The following is a 16,485-nucleotide window of genomic DNA, read 5'->3' as shown; positions in this document are numbered from 1 at the left end:
CCTGCTACATTTTATTCAAACTTAATCTCCGTCCAATCGAGGTAATGTACAATTTTTTAATCAATTACCATATTAGAAATAACAATATATCGCTTAAACTCTAAACGTAACTGCGTTAAATTTATTTCATCAGAAATCCAGAAGATTTCCGGTGTTTTAAAATCCTCCTTTTGACAGATTTCGTGAAGATGTCATTACGTTGTAGTTGTGATCGGCCATCCGTGAAAAAGAGGCGTCAAATGTATTTTGTGGAATCTGTCATATAGGTTAGCAACGGACAAAAAAATGCAAATATCTTAACGCTAATACAGAGTCATGAGCAAAAACGAAGTAAGTGTTCCTTTCTACTCTATTTTGCGGCTCTAAAATGCGAAATAGGGCCTTCATGACAACATTGGGCGAGCTCGGATTTCGTCATCAGAAATCTACCCGAGATTACCTCTGGTGTTTTAACATCCTCCTTTTGACAGATTTCGTGGAGGTGTCACTATGTTGTAGTTGTAATCGGCCATCCGTGAAAAGCAGGCATCGCAGAAATTTTTTGGAGTCTGTAATATAGGTAAGCAACGGAAAAAATGCAAATATCTTGACACTAATACGAAGTCATGAGCGAAAACGAAGCACGTGTTCGTTTCTACTCTGTTTTGCGGGTCTAATATGCTAAATAGGGCCTTCATCACGAAGACAACATCGGGCGAGCTCGGATTTCGTAATCGGAAATCTACCGGAGATGACTTCCTTCTGACGGATGTCGGAGTACGCTTTCCGCAGAAACTTGCCGTGATTGCGTGATTTTTATCTACTGCCGACGACAATCCTAATTCATGATTGGCAAATAATTTTCTTTCTACCTAAGCTGTACTGAATATAGATGAAAACTTCGGGTCAGCCTAAACCGCAAAGTGCAGGTTACTTACTAATATTTTAAGATATGCGTCCATCGGATTCGCTCTCATGACTTTTTAATAAGTGCAAAGGTGATACTAGTATGATTTACGTAATAGCTAACTAACAAAAGATGTCATCCATGATTCATTGTTAAAAAATTGTATTCCCTGTTGAGCGAAGAAGTTTTAGTTGAGATCACTGCTGAAAATTATACCGCGTATTTATCAAACTGAAATCATCCTGACAAGTTATTAACTCAAAGGATTCGCCAGACATCGCGCTTCGTCACCGATTATCTCAACATGTCAAGAGCAAATATATTCTTCGCTATCATGGCCGTCATTTGCTTTTTATTAAAAAGTGGAATGGGTAAGTAAATATTTCTAGTTTACTTGTTGTAACTGGACTAAGCTTTATATGTAGTTTGCTCTTGAGTCGATCAATGAAAATTTTACCGCGTATTTACCAAACTGAAATCATCTTGACAAGTTATTAACTCAAAGGATTCGCTAGACATTGCGCTTCATGACAGTTGTCTCAACATGACAAGAGCAAATATATTCTTCGCTATCGTGGCTGTTATTTTAAGATGTGGGATAGGTAAGTAAATATTTCCAGTTCCCTTGTTGTAATTGGATTAAGCTTTATGTGCAGTTTGCTCTTGAATCGATCTTCATTCTGACAACAGCGATCAGTGACGGAAAAAGCTATGTTTCAAGTGATATTAAAGTATGGTGCATGAAAGCACATGATAACAGCGTGCTAGACGAACTGTATAAAAACATTTCTCTACACAAGAAACGATTTACGGGATAGACGAATAGTACTGAGTTCGCTTTATAATGATATTTGAATCACTGTGTACCTTCTTCGTCACATCAATGTTCTGTCGCGACAATTTGAAAACGGACACGTAACTCGTACAGTGTTAATATATTGATATTTTTAATTTGACAAATTTTCCCTTTCTTCGAAAAGCAATGAATTAGGGAGACCATAAAGTCCTCTGGAAAGTAAAACCAGTTTAGTTACAGGAATGTTTTTTTACGCACTCTGTCCGCTGTTTCGGCGAGTTTTATAATTTTTAAAACGGTGATCAAATAAAGGGACTCCGTTACGAAAGTGCATTTCGCAACAACTCAAATTACCCGTCAGACTAGATGGGCTTTTAGTCGGCTTCCGATCCTTATAGCAAACTGATATTTTACTTCTTTCACTCATTGTCACCTTAACAATCAGTAATTAGCTCCTACAGAAGCGATGAAGTTGAAATATGATACTTTAAAAAACACAAGTGGAATTAAATTAGGATAAATCACCTCCTAACAAAAATACATTATATATCATCAATTCAAGATGACGTGAAGTACGTAACGTGGACGAGTTTCCTCGAGATTTCAAAACCATCTACAGAAGTTGTGATCTGATTTGACTCCTTTCCAGTCGTTTTTAACTTGAATAATTCGAGTTTGATCTAAGAAATCATTACGGAATCGCGCCCATTGAAAAGCGTCGCCCGAGAAAAGTGGGGTACTCATGATGCTTTGCGGGCGCAATGACCTTGGAATGAGGTTGCAAACGCTCACCGCCAACTTCGGTCGCTTTAGATCTGAATTGACAAATTCCCAAACGGGAGTTGTAAAATTTCGCTTTGCGTCCGTTTAGAGACAATGGAGATACAATTGGAGCAATTAGCATTGTTTCAAAGTGACGAAATGCTCTTTTCGTCGGTAAAAAGCGAGGGCCGCGTTTGCATATCAAAAGAGCGTGAAGTGTTCATCCGTAAGCTTATGAGCGTGAGCGTGCACCTACGTGGAGCGGGAATCTACAACGTATACTTAAGCTTTTCGAAAAGTAATTAGACTACCGACGTGTTATCTGAAACTGACGGCAATAACGGGCCAAAAAGGAAGGTAAAATTCCGCACAGCCCCACACTACATTATACGTTCAGTTCTTGGATAGAGTGACAAAAACAATACTTTACCATTGGGAAAACAGATTTGTTTTACGATAGTATGGGGCAGTACGGAAATTTTACTAAAAGGAATATTTCTGTGATGTTTTGCTTTCTTGGCGAAGTTGATGGTCGAACCTCGCAAATCTGCCGCATTTGAGTCTTAACACAAATTGAAAACCCGGCAATTGAAAGGTAATTTAATTTTACATCTGACCGATTTTTAAACAATATAACCTAATCAAGATAACGTCACTAATTACGTCTATTCTTCTTCGATGAAAAGCGCTACGTTTCGGTTGTCTGCACAAGAAACAATACTTTCGAACACTGCGTACACGGGGGATTACATGATTAACAGTCGGATTGACAGGCCTGCGTGAAGTTACGCATGCTCTCTTTCTCTTTTCTAGCTTATTTGCATTTTCCCGTGCGACGTTTTTCAATGGGCGCGATTCTGTAATGAAACGAAAGTATTGCTTCCTAAAGATGTTCTTCAGTAAATGGGAAAGAAATACCTTGGCAACACCATTAGAGTTGGAGCCGCAAAACGAATCTGACATTAGTCAGCCGACTGATGATTTTTATCCTATCAAACAAAACAGTTGAATACACCTTCACTAGTTCTTGTAATGATAAATTTAATACTCTTCTTTTGAAGGCTTCCTTGCAACGGTTCACACCCAAACCGGATGTAACGCAACTCTAATCTGCAATCAGTCTGGGGACGTTAGGTGGATGAAAGCAGAAAATTCACTGGAAATTAAAGGTCAGACGAATCAACAATTATTTGCTTCCTCTTTTATTATGCCTTCTTATACCGGATTGTTTTTCTTCTCTCTTGGTTGCGTGGTGTAATATAATTCTTAAAAATGTTTTAGCCATGTTAAGTTTGTATAATAATGCCCTCTACTAAGGTCTACCTTTGGGACGGTCTTCCACTTGATTCGGCGTTGTTTGTCCTCCCCTAAAAACTCGCTGCAAACGATTGACTGGACTAACTTACTGGACTGGATCAGGGTTGATTGGACTTGGCAAGCCTAGTCTGAACCCTGTTTGGACTGGACTGGGCTAGCGTAGTCTGGACTGGACTGAACTCAGCTGGATTAGACTGGACATAACTAAATTAGACTTGCTAGAATGGACCAGCTTGGATTGGATTCGACTTTTCTGGACAGGAGTAAACTCGACTGAACTGAACTGGACTGAGCTGGAAGAGACTGATCTGCTCTATATAACTCTGGACTGGACTGAACTGAACCTGAATGTAAGAGAAGGGAGTTGCCATTATCCTGTTCTGTAATAGATCACAAATGATTTAAAAATGTGATAAGAACAAAAAAGTTGAACACGAGGCGCAACCGAGTGTGTCACGGATGTCCTTACCACATTTTGATGTCTTCTGTGATATATAACTGAACAAACCATGACTTTAAATTAAGGCCTAGAGCAGCCAGGACGGACTATTTTAAGTTTTCATTTTTTAACCGTTTCGTTGATGACTGGAACTCTTTAACTAAATTTGTTATGTCAGCTTCCAGTTGAATTCCTTTAGAACTCGATTACTGAATTATCTTTGTACGTAGTTTTATTTTGTTATCTCGAAATGAGATTTATTCAGATTTTACTTTTTGTTTATTGTTTAGTTGTTGTCCAGTTTCTTCTTTCTTATACAACGTACAGTTATTTATATGAGCCTTGGAGAGCAGTTTTTATGCGGGAATTCAGTTTCCCCCTATTACTTTCCTTTACCTACTGTACTTTTATATGGTAATTAAGATTTAATGAATATTATATGGTTATTATTAGTTGTTAATCATTGTTGTGATTTTTGTCAGTAGGTTATTTTATTAGTAGGATAATAATACAGTGGTAAAAAGCATTTTTAAACTTAAACCCAAGGCAACATGAAATCTCTTTTTTTAATATAATAAAGAAGCAAAATGCTGTCAGTGATGACGTCTCTCCTTCCCAAGTAACCAATAAGAACTCCAAGAAACAAAGTAACATCCTTAAGCTCACCAAGTCGCGATTGGCTTTAGCACTGAATCTGATCGGTTTAAGAAATAGTGCAAATATTCTGGTCTAATCACAGAGAGAAGTGGAGCAATCCCGAATTACTTTGGACGCTCATTGAAAAATTGGCCAAATGTTGCAATCTGTATCAGTATTGAATTTAATGTTAACATTTGTTATTGGTAAGATTTGTTAGTATCGGTGTTACTATTTTTATCTCTACTGTTATTTACACAGACCCAAGATTCGTCGCTAGAAAGTATTCATTTTTTTCAACTTTATCGATCGTCGACGTCACCAAAAACGATGGTGGGAAAATAACTTGCGTTGCAGAGGGAACTAACATCACTTTTAGCTTGGAAGGTATGTCTCTTACGAGCCTTATTGCATCTCAATAGATAGCGTTTTTGAGGAGATCGTGCTTATTTACTTGCTCTTCTTCCTGATACGTTCTTATACAACAATGTTCATGCCAAGTTTTAAGGACATGAGGTGTAGAAGAATCAGGCTGAAACTTATTAATTTTCTTGGAAACACTTTGGGTCAATCGTTCAGCCTTCATTAGTCCGTTTGAGTGTGACTGGTTACACAGCAATAAGCCATGCAAGCACTCGCTCAGAGCGACTCTGTGATGGGAGAAAGGTTTCGTAAATCTTTTGAAGCTTAAGCCCCTCCTTATCTTGCGGCTGAGTTATGTCGAAAGTAAATTGTAAGGAGAGTTTCGCAATATATTGACTCTGACAGTGTTTTTCATATTAATCTTTGAGCATGACATCTGTAATCTGCTAAGCACGTGCGCAAATTGAAAAATGTCCAACTTTGATAAAAGGGAGACAAACTCTTCATAATACGTTTCTGTCAGATTCTTCAACACAGTTAACGTTGATAGTGATGATGATGATTATAACTATGATAATAATAATAATAATAATAATAACAATTTTAACTTTTATTTACCTTTTTTTTATTTTTTAAACCGCGCTTTTCTAATAATGCATTTATAAATCATAAGCCCGCGCGTAAATAATCGTGCTGTTTGTTTAAAATATAAATGAAATCACGTATTTGTACGTGTGTTTTAAAAAAATTAATAGATAAGCTGGACACAGCATGTATTGTACTTACAATACACTCTATTTACAGTTTGCTACGATAACATTCCAACAAAACAATGTCAGGGCACCATTACGAGCAGTACAAGTTGTTCAGAACCCTATTTACAAAACGAATGTAAGAAATCCTGTAAACTTTGTCCAGGTAAAGGCTTTATTCCAATTAATTTAACAATTGATGTTAGGGCAACGAAAAAGAATAGTTTAATTCATTTATGGTTGGGCTCCACTCCTCTATACGTCACGTGTGGTAGACTTGCGCAATATGGCAGTGTTAATACCATACATCGTTTCTTTGTAGCCTCAACCGCATCCCACAAGTACGCCAAAGTGGTGTCTTTTCATTATTCCCGTAGGAGCCTTTTGTAGATATGGTCTGATCGTGGTTGTTGACGCGATGGCCGACGTCATTTAAAAGGTTTTTTTTTTGATAGCGAAGCCTTGGTTCCCCCACCACTGTAGCCTCAGTGTACGTTCTGTGGCCACAGAATGTAATTTATTTCATACAGAGGGAGATTAACACTGCGAAGTACTATCGTTCGTGTTTCTGATCGGACTAGCGAGGTATTTCCATGGTCGTTCGCCTCCAATCTTTGAAATGTGTCGGTCAGTGAGAAAAAATCTCAGTATGTATGAAATAAAAACATCATACCATGGAAAGTGCTTGAACGATTTTTATTCACGAGTTGCGATGCATTAAACAACTCACTCGGATTGGATGTATCGGAACTCGTGAATAAAAATCGTTCGTGCGCACTTTCCGTGGAATGATCTCCATTTTTTTCATATAAATTTCCTTCCTCGCCACCCTCTCGTTTCAATTTATTAATTGAAGTAGAGGAATAATCTCTATTTGTTTTCATATGAATTACTAGTCCTTCTCGTTTCAATTTATTCTATAACAGCGATAGAGGAATAATCTCTATTTGTTTTATACAAATTTTCTTTTCCCCTTCTCCTCGTTTAAATGTATTCTATACCTGAAATAGAAAGAAACGTTCTAGTGACAACTATGCCAAGGAAGTTGAAATGAATGGTCTGAGCCCTGGTCAAAATGAAAGGAGCCACGGTCGGGAATGGAGAACGTAATGAGAGCTATTTTTACCAAAAAAAATTGCCTTTCGAGCAAATGTGCGTTTGGTGTGGATGAGTGAAACTCAAAGGCCAATAAAGGCCTCCTCCTCCAAAGATCAAACGAGCACGAGGACTGGTAGCTAGCTCGAAGCGAGCGGTTCTATGAGGAAAGAAATTTAAGCGCGTGCTGAACTGAGAGCTGCGCGCCTATTTAGCAAACTGAATAATAGGCATTGAATATTTCTAACCTAAATAACTTTGATAGTTTAGTTAGGTTTCTTTCCCAACCCAGTTGTTACATGTGTTGTATCTTCATCATTTGCAAGCTTCTCATCTGCTGAAATTCTCTCATTATTCACTTTCACCCGTTCTGTCATGTTTCATTTATTCAAATTCAGAGCCAAATTGCACAGAGACAATCCTGCCTACAACAGCGCCACCTACAACTACAGCGCCACCTACAACTACAGCACCACCAACAATGACCGAAACACCCACGACCCAAGAGGAGGAGAAAGACCGGGTCTTCAACGGTGGAGTTAATTTAAGCTCCGGTTTCCATGATCTTTTACTCCTCGCATCCATTCTCTTTGTTATGATGTCATTACTGTTCTCAAGTCTGTGAATTCACTGAAAAAGTAGCGTACAGCGCTCAGTTTTCAGAATTTTTGCATGTGATTCCCAGATGAGTACTTTACCCGGCTACAAGTACTTCATCTCACAAGCTTCTCTTATTTTGCGTTATTCCTTCCTTTCTCTTTTTTTATTTTAGAACATCATTTACAACATTACGATAGCAATTCAACTTTTTTGTAATTTTACAAGGTTTAGGTATAGTTGCAAGGTCTTAACTGTTTTAGGAAATTATAAGTATAGGTGCATCAAAGTGTTGCAATCAAAGCTACAGCTAACTTACGACCTGTTTAGAATAACTCGAATGTAATTAGGTACTGCATTGTAAGTAGTTTTGGCGTTGTATTGGAATAATTGAAAGATTAATACCAAATGAATAGAAGTGTTGTTTTTTAAAAGGATAACGCTTTTATCTCATGTCAGTGTCGTTAACTCACAAAATATGTTTGAAAATTGGACGCATTCTAAAGCTCTTCCATTTCTTATTACTAGATGCATTTGCCCGTGTACTTGGGCGCTCGTAATGGTAACATGTAGGCATGTACAGTCTTCAAACAGTTTTCACACTTACGAATTCAAAGCCCCTCTTAAATGATACACTTGTACAGTTGCTAAGGTAAGGGAACTCTGACTTGAATGGACGATTTCATGATGTCAATTCCATTTGTCTGCAAAAATTTTTAAAGTAGTTTAAAAGGGGCAGGATGTTGGATATTTGTACTGCTTTGAGATGTAGCTGCAATAAATTGTGTTTTGTACAAAAGCCTTCTAATGTTCATGCATCACACCTATTGCACCATCTCAATTGTCACACCATGCCTTAGTTGTCTTACATAAACGTGAATCTCCGACATGACCCAGGGGTCAGGTTGAACGTGACGCATAAATCTTCTCGATATCAGCCTAATATCTAAAAACTTCGCTAAACGTAACTGCGTTAAATTTATTTCATGAGAAATCCAGAAGATTTCCGGTATTTTAAAATCCTCCTTTTGACAGATTTCGTGAAGATGTCATTACGTTGTAGTTGTGATCGGCCATCCGTGAAAAAGAGGCGTCAAATGTATTTTGTGGAATCTGTCATATAGGTTAGCAACGGACAAAAAATGCAAATATCTTAACGCTAATACAGAGTCATGAGCGAAAACGAAGTAAGTGTTCCTTTCTACTCTATTTTGCGGCTCTAAAATGCGATATAGGGCCTTCATGACAACATCGGGCGAGCTCGGATTTCGTCATCAGAAATCTATCGGAGATGACCTCCTTCTGACGGATGTCGGAGTACGCTTTCCGCAGAAACTTGCCGTGATTGCGTGATTTTTATCTACTGCCGACGACAATCCTAATTCATGATTGGCAAATAATTTTCTTTCTACCTAAGCTGTACTGAATATAGATGAAAACTTCGGGTCAGCCTAAACCGCAAAGTGCAGGTTACTTACTAATATTTTAAGATATGCGTCCATCGGATTCGCTCTCATGACTTTTTAATAAGTGCAAAGGTGATACTAGTATGATTTACGTAATAGCGAACTAACAAAAGATGTCATCCATGATTCATTGTTAAAAAATTATGTTCCCTGTTGAGCGAAGAAGTTTTAGTTGAGATCACTGCTGAAAATTATACCGCGTATTTATCAAACTGAAATCATCCTGACAAGTTATTAACTCAAAGGATTCGCCAAACATCGCGCTTCGTCACCGATTGTCTCAACATGTCAAGAGCAAATATATTCTTCGCTATCATGACCGTCATTTGCTTTTTATTAAAAAGTGGGATGGGTAAGTAAATATTTCTAGTTTACTTGTTGTAATTGGACTAAGCTTTATATGTAGTTTGCTCTTGAGTCGATCAATGACAATTTTACCGCGTATTTATCAAACTGAAATCATCTTGACAAGTTATTAACTCAAAGGATTCGCTAGACATTGCGCTTCATTACGGTTAAGTTTCCGCACAGCCCCATACTATTGTAAAACAAATCTGTTTTCCCAACAGAAATGTATTGTTTCTGTCATTGTTTCCTCTGTTCAAGAACTGATTGCATAATGTAGGATGGGGCTGTGCGGAAATTTTACCGAAGTGGGATAGCTAAGTAAATATTTCCAGTTCACTTGTTGTAATTGGATTAAGCTTTATGTGCAGTTTGCTCTTGAATCGATCTTCATTCTTACAACAGCGATCAGTGACGGAAAAAGCTATGTTTCAAGTGATATTAAAGTATTGTGCATGAAAGCACATGATAACAGCGTGCTAGACGAACGGTATAAGAACATTTCTCTACACAAGAAACGATTTACGGGATAGACGAATAGTACTGAGTTCGCTTTATAATGATATTTGAATCACTGTGTACCTTCTTCGTCACATCAATGTTCTGTCGCGACAATTTGAAAACGGACACGTAACTCGTACAGTGTTAATATATTGATGTTTTTAATTAGACAAATTTTCCCTTTCTTCGAAAAGCAATGAACTAGGGAGACACAAGAAAACCGGCCTCTGTAACCACTTTAAAATCAAGCGACTGATACCTGACTTAAAACTAGAATTTTTGTCCAATGCTATGCAAATGTCCATATTGTTTTGAATGCCTTTTTTAAGGCATTCGCACCACCCTGCCAGGTGAACCATAAAGTCCTCTGGAAAGTAAAAACAGTTTAGTTACAGGAATGTTTTTTTTTACGCACTTTGTCCGCTGTTTCGGCGAGTTTTATAATTTTTAAAACGGTGATCAAATAAAGGGACTCCGTTACGAAAGTGCATTTCGCAACAACTCATAATCACCCGTCAGACTAGATGGGCTTTTAGTCGGCTTCCGATGCTTATAGCAAACTGATATTTTACTTCTTTCACTCATTGTCACCTTAACAATCAGTAATTAGCTCCTACAGAAGCGATGAAGTTGAAATATGGTACTTTAAAAAACATAAGTGGACTTTGATTAGGATAACTCACCTCCTAACAAAAATACATTATATATCATCAATTCAAGATGACGTGAAGTACGTAACGCGGACGAGTTTCCTCGAGATTTCAAAACCACTTACAGCAGTTGTGATCTGATTTGACTCCTTTCCAGTCGTTTTTAACTTGAATAATTAGAGTTTGATCCAATAAATAAACGAAAGTATTGCTTCCTAAAGATGTTCTTCAGTAAATGGGAAAGAAATACCTTGGCAACACCATTAGAGTTGGAGCCGCAAAACGAATCTGACATTAGTCAGCCGACTGATGATTTTTATCCTATCAAACAAAACAGTTGAATACACCTTCACTAGTTCTTGTAATGATAAATTTAATACTCTTCTTTTGAAGGCTTCCTTGTTACGGTTCACACCCAAACCGGATGTAACGCAACTCTAATCTGCAATCAGTCTGGGGACGTTAGGTGGATGAAAACAGAAAATTCAGAGGAAATTAAAGGTCAGACGAATCAACAATTATTTGCTTCCTCTTTTATTATGCCTTCTTATACCGGATTGTTTTTCTTCTCTCTTGGTTGCGTGGTGTAATATAATTCTTAAAAATGTTTTAGCCATGTTAAGTTTGTATAAAAATGCCCTCTACCAAGGTCTGCCTTTGGGACGGTCTTCCACTTGATTCGGCGTTGTTTGTCCTCCCCTAAAAACTCGCTGCAAACGATTGACTGGACTAACTTACTGGACTGGATTAGGGTTGATTGGACTTGGCAAGCCTAGTCTAAACCCTGTTTGGACTGGACTGGGCTAGCGTAGTCTGGACTGGACTGAACTCAGCTGGATTAGACTGGACATAACTAAATTAGACTTGCTAGAATGGACCAGCTTGGATTGGATTCGACTTTTCTGGACAGGAGTAAACTCGACTGAACTGAACTGGACTGAGCTGGAAGAGACTGATCTGCTCTATATAACTCTGGACTGGACTGAACTGAACCTGAATGTAAGAGAAGGGAGTTGCCATTATCCTGTTCTGTAATAGATCACAAATGATTTAAAAATGTGTTAAGAACAAAAAAGTTGAACACGAGGCGCAACCGAGTGTGTCACGGATGTCCTTACTACATTTTGATGTCTTCTGTGATATATAACTGAACAAACCATTAAATTAAGGCCTAGAGCAGCCAGGACGGACTATTTTAAGTTTTCATTTTTTAACCGTTTCGTTGATGACTGGAACTCTTTAACTAAATTTGTTATGTCAGCTTCCAGTTGAATTCCTTTAGAACTCGATTACTGAATTATCTTTGTACGTAGTTTTATTTTGTTATCTCGAAATGAGATTTATTCAGATTTTACTTTTTGTTTATTGTTTAGTTGTTGTCCAGTTTCTTCTTTCTTATACAACGTACAGTTATTTATATGAGCCTTGGAGAGCAGTTTTTATGCGGGAATTCAGTTTCCCCCTATTACTTTCCTTTACCTACTGTACTTTTATATGGTAATTAAGATTTAATGAATATTATATGGTTATTATTAGTTGTTAATCATTGTTGTGATTTTTGTCAGTAGGTTATTTTATTAGTAGGATAATAATACAGTGGTAAAAAGCATTTTTAAACTTAAACCCAAGGCAACATGAAATCTCTTTTTTTAATATAATAAAGAAGCAAAATGCTGTCAGTGATGACGTCTCTCCTTCCCAAGTAACCAATAAGAACTCCAAGAAACAAAGTAACATCCTTAAGCTCACCAAGTCGCGATTGGCTTTAGCACTGAATCTGATCGGTTTAAGAAATAGTGCAAATATTCTGGTCTAATCACAGAGAGAAGTGGAGCAATCCCGAATTACTTTGGACGCTCATTGAAAAATTGGCCAAATGTTGCAATCTGTATCAGTATTGAATTTAATGTTAACATTTGTTATTGGTAAGATTTGTTAGTATCGGTGTTACTATTTTTATCTCTACTGTTATTTACACAGACCCAAGATTCGTCGCTAGAAAGTATTCATTTTTTTCAACTTTATCGATCGTCGACGTCACCAAAAACGATGGTGGGAAAATAACTTGCGTTGCAGAGGGAACTAACATCACTATAAGCTTGGAAGGTATGTCTCTTACGAGCCTTGTTGCATCTCAATAGATAGCGTTTTTGAGGAGATCGTACTTATTTACTTGCTCTTCTTCCTGATACGTTCTTATACAACAATGTTCATGCCAAGTTTTAAGGACATGAGGTGTATAAGAATCTGGCGGCAACTTATTAATTTTCTTGGAAATACTTTGGGTCAATCGTTCAGCCTTCATTAGTCCGTTTGAGTGTGACTGGTTACACAGCAATAAGCCATGCAAGCACTCGCTCAGAGCGACTCTGCGATGGGAGAAAGGTTTCGTAAATCTTTTGAAGCTTAAGCCCCTCCTTATCTTGCGGCTGAGTTATGTCGAAAGTAAATTGTAAGGAGAGTTTCGCAATATATTGACTCTGACAGTGTTTTGCATGTTAATCTTTGAGCATGACATCTGTAATCTGCTAAGCACGTGCGCAAATTGAAAAATGTCCAACTTTGATAAAAGGGAGACAAACTCTTCATAATACGTTTCTGTCAGATTCTTCAACACAGTTAACGTTGATAGTGATGATGATGATTATAACTATGATAATAATAATAATAATAATAATAATAATAATAATAACAATTTTAACTTTTATTTACCTTTTTTTTATTTTTTAAACTACGCTTTTCTAATAATGCATTTATAAATCATAAGCCCGCGCGTAAATAATCGTGCTGTTTGTTGAAAATGTAAATGAAATCACGTATTTGTACGTGTTTTAAAAAAATTAATAGATGAGCTGGACACAGCATGTGTTGTACTTACAATACACTCTATTTACAGTTTGCTACGATAACGATCCAACAAGACAATGTGAGGCCGCCATTACGAGCAGTGCAAGTTGTTCAGAACCCTATTTACAAAACGAATGTAAGAAATCCTGTAAACTTTGTCCAGGTAAAGGCTTTATTCCAATTAATTTAACAATTGATGTTAGGGCAACGAAAAAAAAATAGTTCAATTTATTTATGGTTGGGCTCCACTCCTCTATACGTCACGTGTGGTAGACTTGCGCAATATGGCAGTGTTAATACCATACATCGTTTCTTTGTAGCCTCAACCGCATCCCACAAGTACGCCAAAGTGGTTTCTTTTCAGTTAACCCGTAGGAGCCTTTTGTAGATATGGTCTGATCGCGGTTGTTGACGCGATGGCCGACGTCATTTAAAAGGTTTTTTTTTTGATAGCGAAGCCTTGGTTCCCCCACCACTGTAGCCTCAGTGTACGTTCTGTGGCCACAGAATGTAATTTATTTCATACAGAGGGAGATTAACACTGCGAAGTACTATCGTTCGTGTTTCTAATCGGACTAGCGAGGTATTTCCACGGTCGTTCGCCTCCAATCTTTGAAATGTGTCGGTCAGTGAGAAAAAATCTCAGTATGTATGAAATAAAAACATCATACCATGGAAAGTGCTTGAACGATTTTTATTCACGAGTTGCGATGCATTAAACAACTCACTCGGATTGGATGTATCGGAACTCGTGAATAAAAATCGTTCGTGCGCACTTTCCGTGGAATGATCTCCATTTTTTTCATATAAATTTCCTTCCTCGCCACCCTCTCGTTTCAATTTATTAATTGAAGTAGAGGAATAATCTCTATTTGTTTTCATATGAATTACTAGTCCTTCTCGTTTCAATTTATTCTATAACAGCGATAGAGGAATAATCTCTATTTGTTTTATACAAATTTTCTTTTCCCCTTCTCCTCGTTTAAATGTATTCTATACCTGAAATAGAAAGAAACGTTCTAGTGACAACTATGCCAAGGAAGTTGAAATGAATGGTCTGAGCCCTGGTCAAAATGAAAGGAGCCACGGTCGGGAATGGAGAACGTAATGAGAGCTATTTTTACCAAAAAAAATTGCCTTTCGAGCAAATGTGCGTTTGGTGTGGATGAGTGAAACTCAAAGGCCAATAAAGGCCTCCTCCTCCAAAGATCAAACGAGCACGAGGACTGGTAGCTAGCTCGAAGCGAGCGGTTCTATGAGGAAAGAAATTTAAGCGCGTGCTGAACTGAGAGCTGCGCGCCTATTTAGCAAACTGAATAATAGGCATTGAATATTTCTAACCTAAATAACTTTGATAGTTTAGTTAGGTTTCTTTCCCAACCCAATTGTTACATGTGTTGTATCTTCATCATTTGCAAGCTTCTCATCTGCTGAAATTCTCTCATTATTCACTTTCACCCGTTCTGTCATGTTTCATTTATTCAAATTCAGAGCCAAATTGCACAGAGACAATCCTGCCTCCAACAGCGCCACCTACAACTACAGCGCCACCTACAACTACAGCGCCACCTACAACTACAGCACCACCAACAATGACCGAAACACCCACGACCCAAGGCTTCAACGGTGGAGTTAATTTAAGCTCTGGTTTCCATGATCTTTTACTCCTCGCATCCATTCTCTTTGTTATGATGTCATTACTGATCTCAAGTCTGTGAATTCACTGAAAAAGTAGCGTACAGCGCTCAGTTTTCAGAATTTTTGCATGTGATTCCCAGATGAGTACTTTACCCGGCTACAAGTACTTCATCTCACAAGCTTCTCTTATTTTGCGTTATTCCTTCCTTTCTCTTTTTTTATTTTAGAAAATTTACAACTTTACGATAGCAATTCAACTTTTTTGTAATTTTACAAGGTTTAGGTATAGTTGCAAGGTCTTAACTGTTTTAGGAAATTATAAGTATAGGTGCATCAAAGTGTTGCAATCAAAGCTACAGCTAACTTACGACCTGTTTAGAATAACTCGAATGTAATTAGGTACTGCATTGTAAGTAGTTTTGGCGTTGTATTGGAATAATTGAAAGATTAATACCAAATGAACAGAAGTGTTGTTTTTTAAAAGGATAACGCTTTTATCTCATGTCAGTGTCGTTAACTCACAAAATATGTTTGAAAATTGGACGCATTCTAAAGCTCTTCCATTTCTTATTACTAGATGCATTTGCCCGTGTACTTGGGCGCTCGTAATGGTAACATGTAGGCATGTACAGTCTTCAAACAGTTTTCACACTTACGAATTCAAAGCCCCTCTTAAATGATACACTTGTACAGTTGCTAAGGTAAGGGAACTCTGACTTGAATGGACGATTTCATGATGTCAATTCCGTTTGTCTGCAAAAATTTTTAAAGTAGTTTAAAAGGGGCAGGATGTTGGATATTTGTACTGCTTTGAGATGTAGCTGCAATAAATTGTGTTTTGTACAAAAGCCTTCTAATGTTCATGCATCACACCTATTGCACCATCTCAATTGTCACACCATGCCTTAGTTGTCTTACATAAACGTGAATCTCCGACATGACCCAGGGGTCAGGTTGAACGTGACGCATAAATCTTCTCGATATCAGCCTAATATCTAAAAACTTCGCAGTTAGCTGTTGCCCTAGATCTTTGCGTTTGTGAATGGTATTTGCGAATCGTTCGCACAAAGATCTAATGGATGCAATTTCATTGATCGTTGGCTCTAAGATTTAAGCCTGATTTCGGATATCGGAAACAATTAACCTAATCTTGGGCAACCATTATGGAGATTGGATACTTGGCTCCGTTGATAACGACGTTGTTCTTTTTATTAGCCACCTTGGCAGGTATTTATATTTATTGTTGCTACTTTAGAACTGACAAGAAAGAAAACAGAGCTAAAGCACCATCTACAGACATAGAGGAGAAATATATCGGAAGCTTTTCACCAAACTTCTTCAATCATTTGTACCCATTCACTACATCTCTTCCATCAAGCGACCTTTGCAATTGTG

General features: G+C 37.6%; 2 protein-coding genes across 3 annotated transcripts; both read left to right on the top strand.

Annotated features, from left to right (window-relative positions):
• The first annotated feature begins 729 nt into the window (after positions 1-729).
• Positions 730-8,442, top strand: LOC113670778 (uncharacterized). 2 transcript variants are annotated; one of them, XM_027186970.2, is made up of 5 exons: positions 730-1,257; positions 3,506-3,613; positions 5,098-5,223; positions 6,004-6,117; positions 7,445-8,442. In XM_027186970.2, the coding sequence occupies exons 1-5, from the start codon at positions 1,191-1,193 to the stop codon at positions 7,669-7,671; spliced, it is 642 nt and encodes a 213-aa protein (XP_027042771.2). In that variant the 5' UTR covers positions 730-1,190; the 3' UTR covers positions 7,672-8,442. The 2 variants fall into 2 exon arrangements, with proteins under 2 accessions (XP_027042771.2, XP_089051507.1); XM_089195381.1 differs by lacking the exon at positions 7,445-8,442 and adding an exon at positions 6,274-6,686 and having other exon boundaries at positions 952-1,257.
• A 445-nt stretch (positions 8,443-8,887) lies between these two features.
• LOC149049838 (uncharacterized) lies at positions 8,888-15,938 on the top strand. Its single transcript, XM_089195382.1, has 5 exons — positions 8,888-9,461; positions 10,999-11,106; positions 12,586-12,711; positions 13,502-13,615; positions 14,944-15,938. Exons 1-5 carry the CDS (start codon positions 9,395-9,397, stop codon positions 15,168-15,170), a joined length of 642 nt encoding a protein of 213 aa, XP_089051508.1. The 5' UTR covers positions 8,888-9,394; the 3' UTR covers positions 15,171-15,938.
• The last annotated feature ends 547 nt before the right edge of the window (positions 15,939-16,485 follow it).

The sequence above is a fragment of the Pocillopora damicornis genome, chromosome 2, assembly GCF_964200805.1.
Source record: "Pocillopora damicornis chromosome 2, jaPocDami1.2, whole genome shotgun sequence".
Lineage (NCBI taxonomy): Eukaryota > Metazoa > Cnidaria > Anthozoa > Scleractinia > Pocilloporidae > Pocillopora > Pocillopora damicornis.
Note: the sequence above shows the minus strand (reverse complement) of the source record. Positions and strands in the feature narration are given on the sequence as shown.

Bases quoted from the DNA above. Each gene is read 5' to 3' on its own strand.
- LOC113670778 (XM_027186970.2), top strand. From the start codon at position 1,191: ATGTCAAGAGCAAATATATTCTTCGCTATCATGGCCGTCATTTGCTTT. The intron at 1,258-3,505 runs GTAAGTAAATAT...CTTCTTTTGAAG, and splicing joins TTTATTAAAAAGTGGAATGG to GCTTCCTTGCAACGGTTCAC. The intron at 5,224-6,003 runs GTATGTCTCTTA...CTCTATTTACAG, and splicing joins CATCACTTTTAGCTTGGAAG to TTTGCTACGATAACATTCCA.
- LOC149049838 (XM_089195382.1), top strand. From the start codon at position 9,395: ATGTCAAGAGCAAATATATTCTTCGCTATCATGACCGTCATTTGCTTT. The intron at 11,107-12,585 runs GTCAGACGAATC...TTATTTACACAG, and splicing joins AAATTCAGAGGAAATTAAAG to ACCCAAGATTCGTCGCTAGA. The intron at 13,616-14,943 runs GTAAAGGCTTTA...ATTCAAATTCAG, and splicing joins ATCCTGTAAACTTTGTCCAG to AGCCAAATTGCACAGAGACA.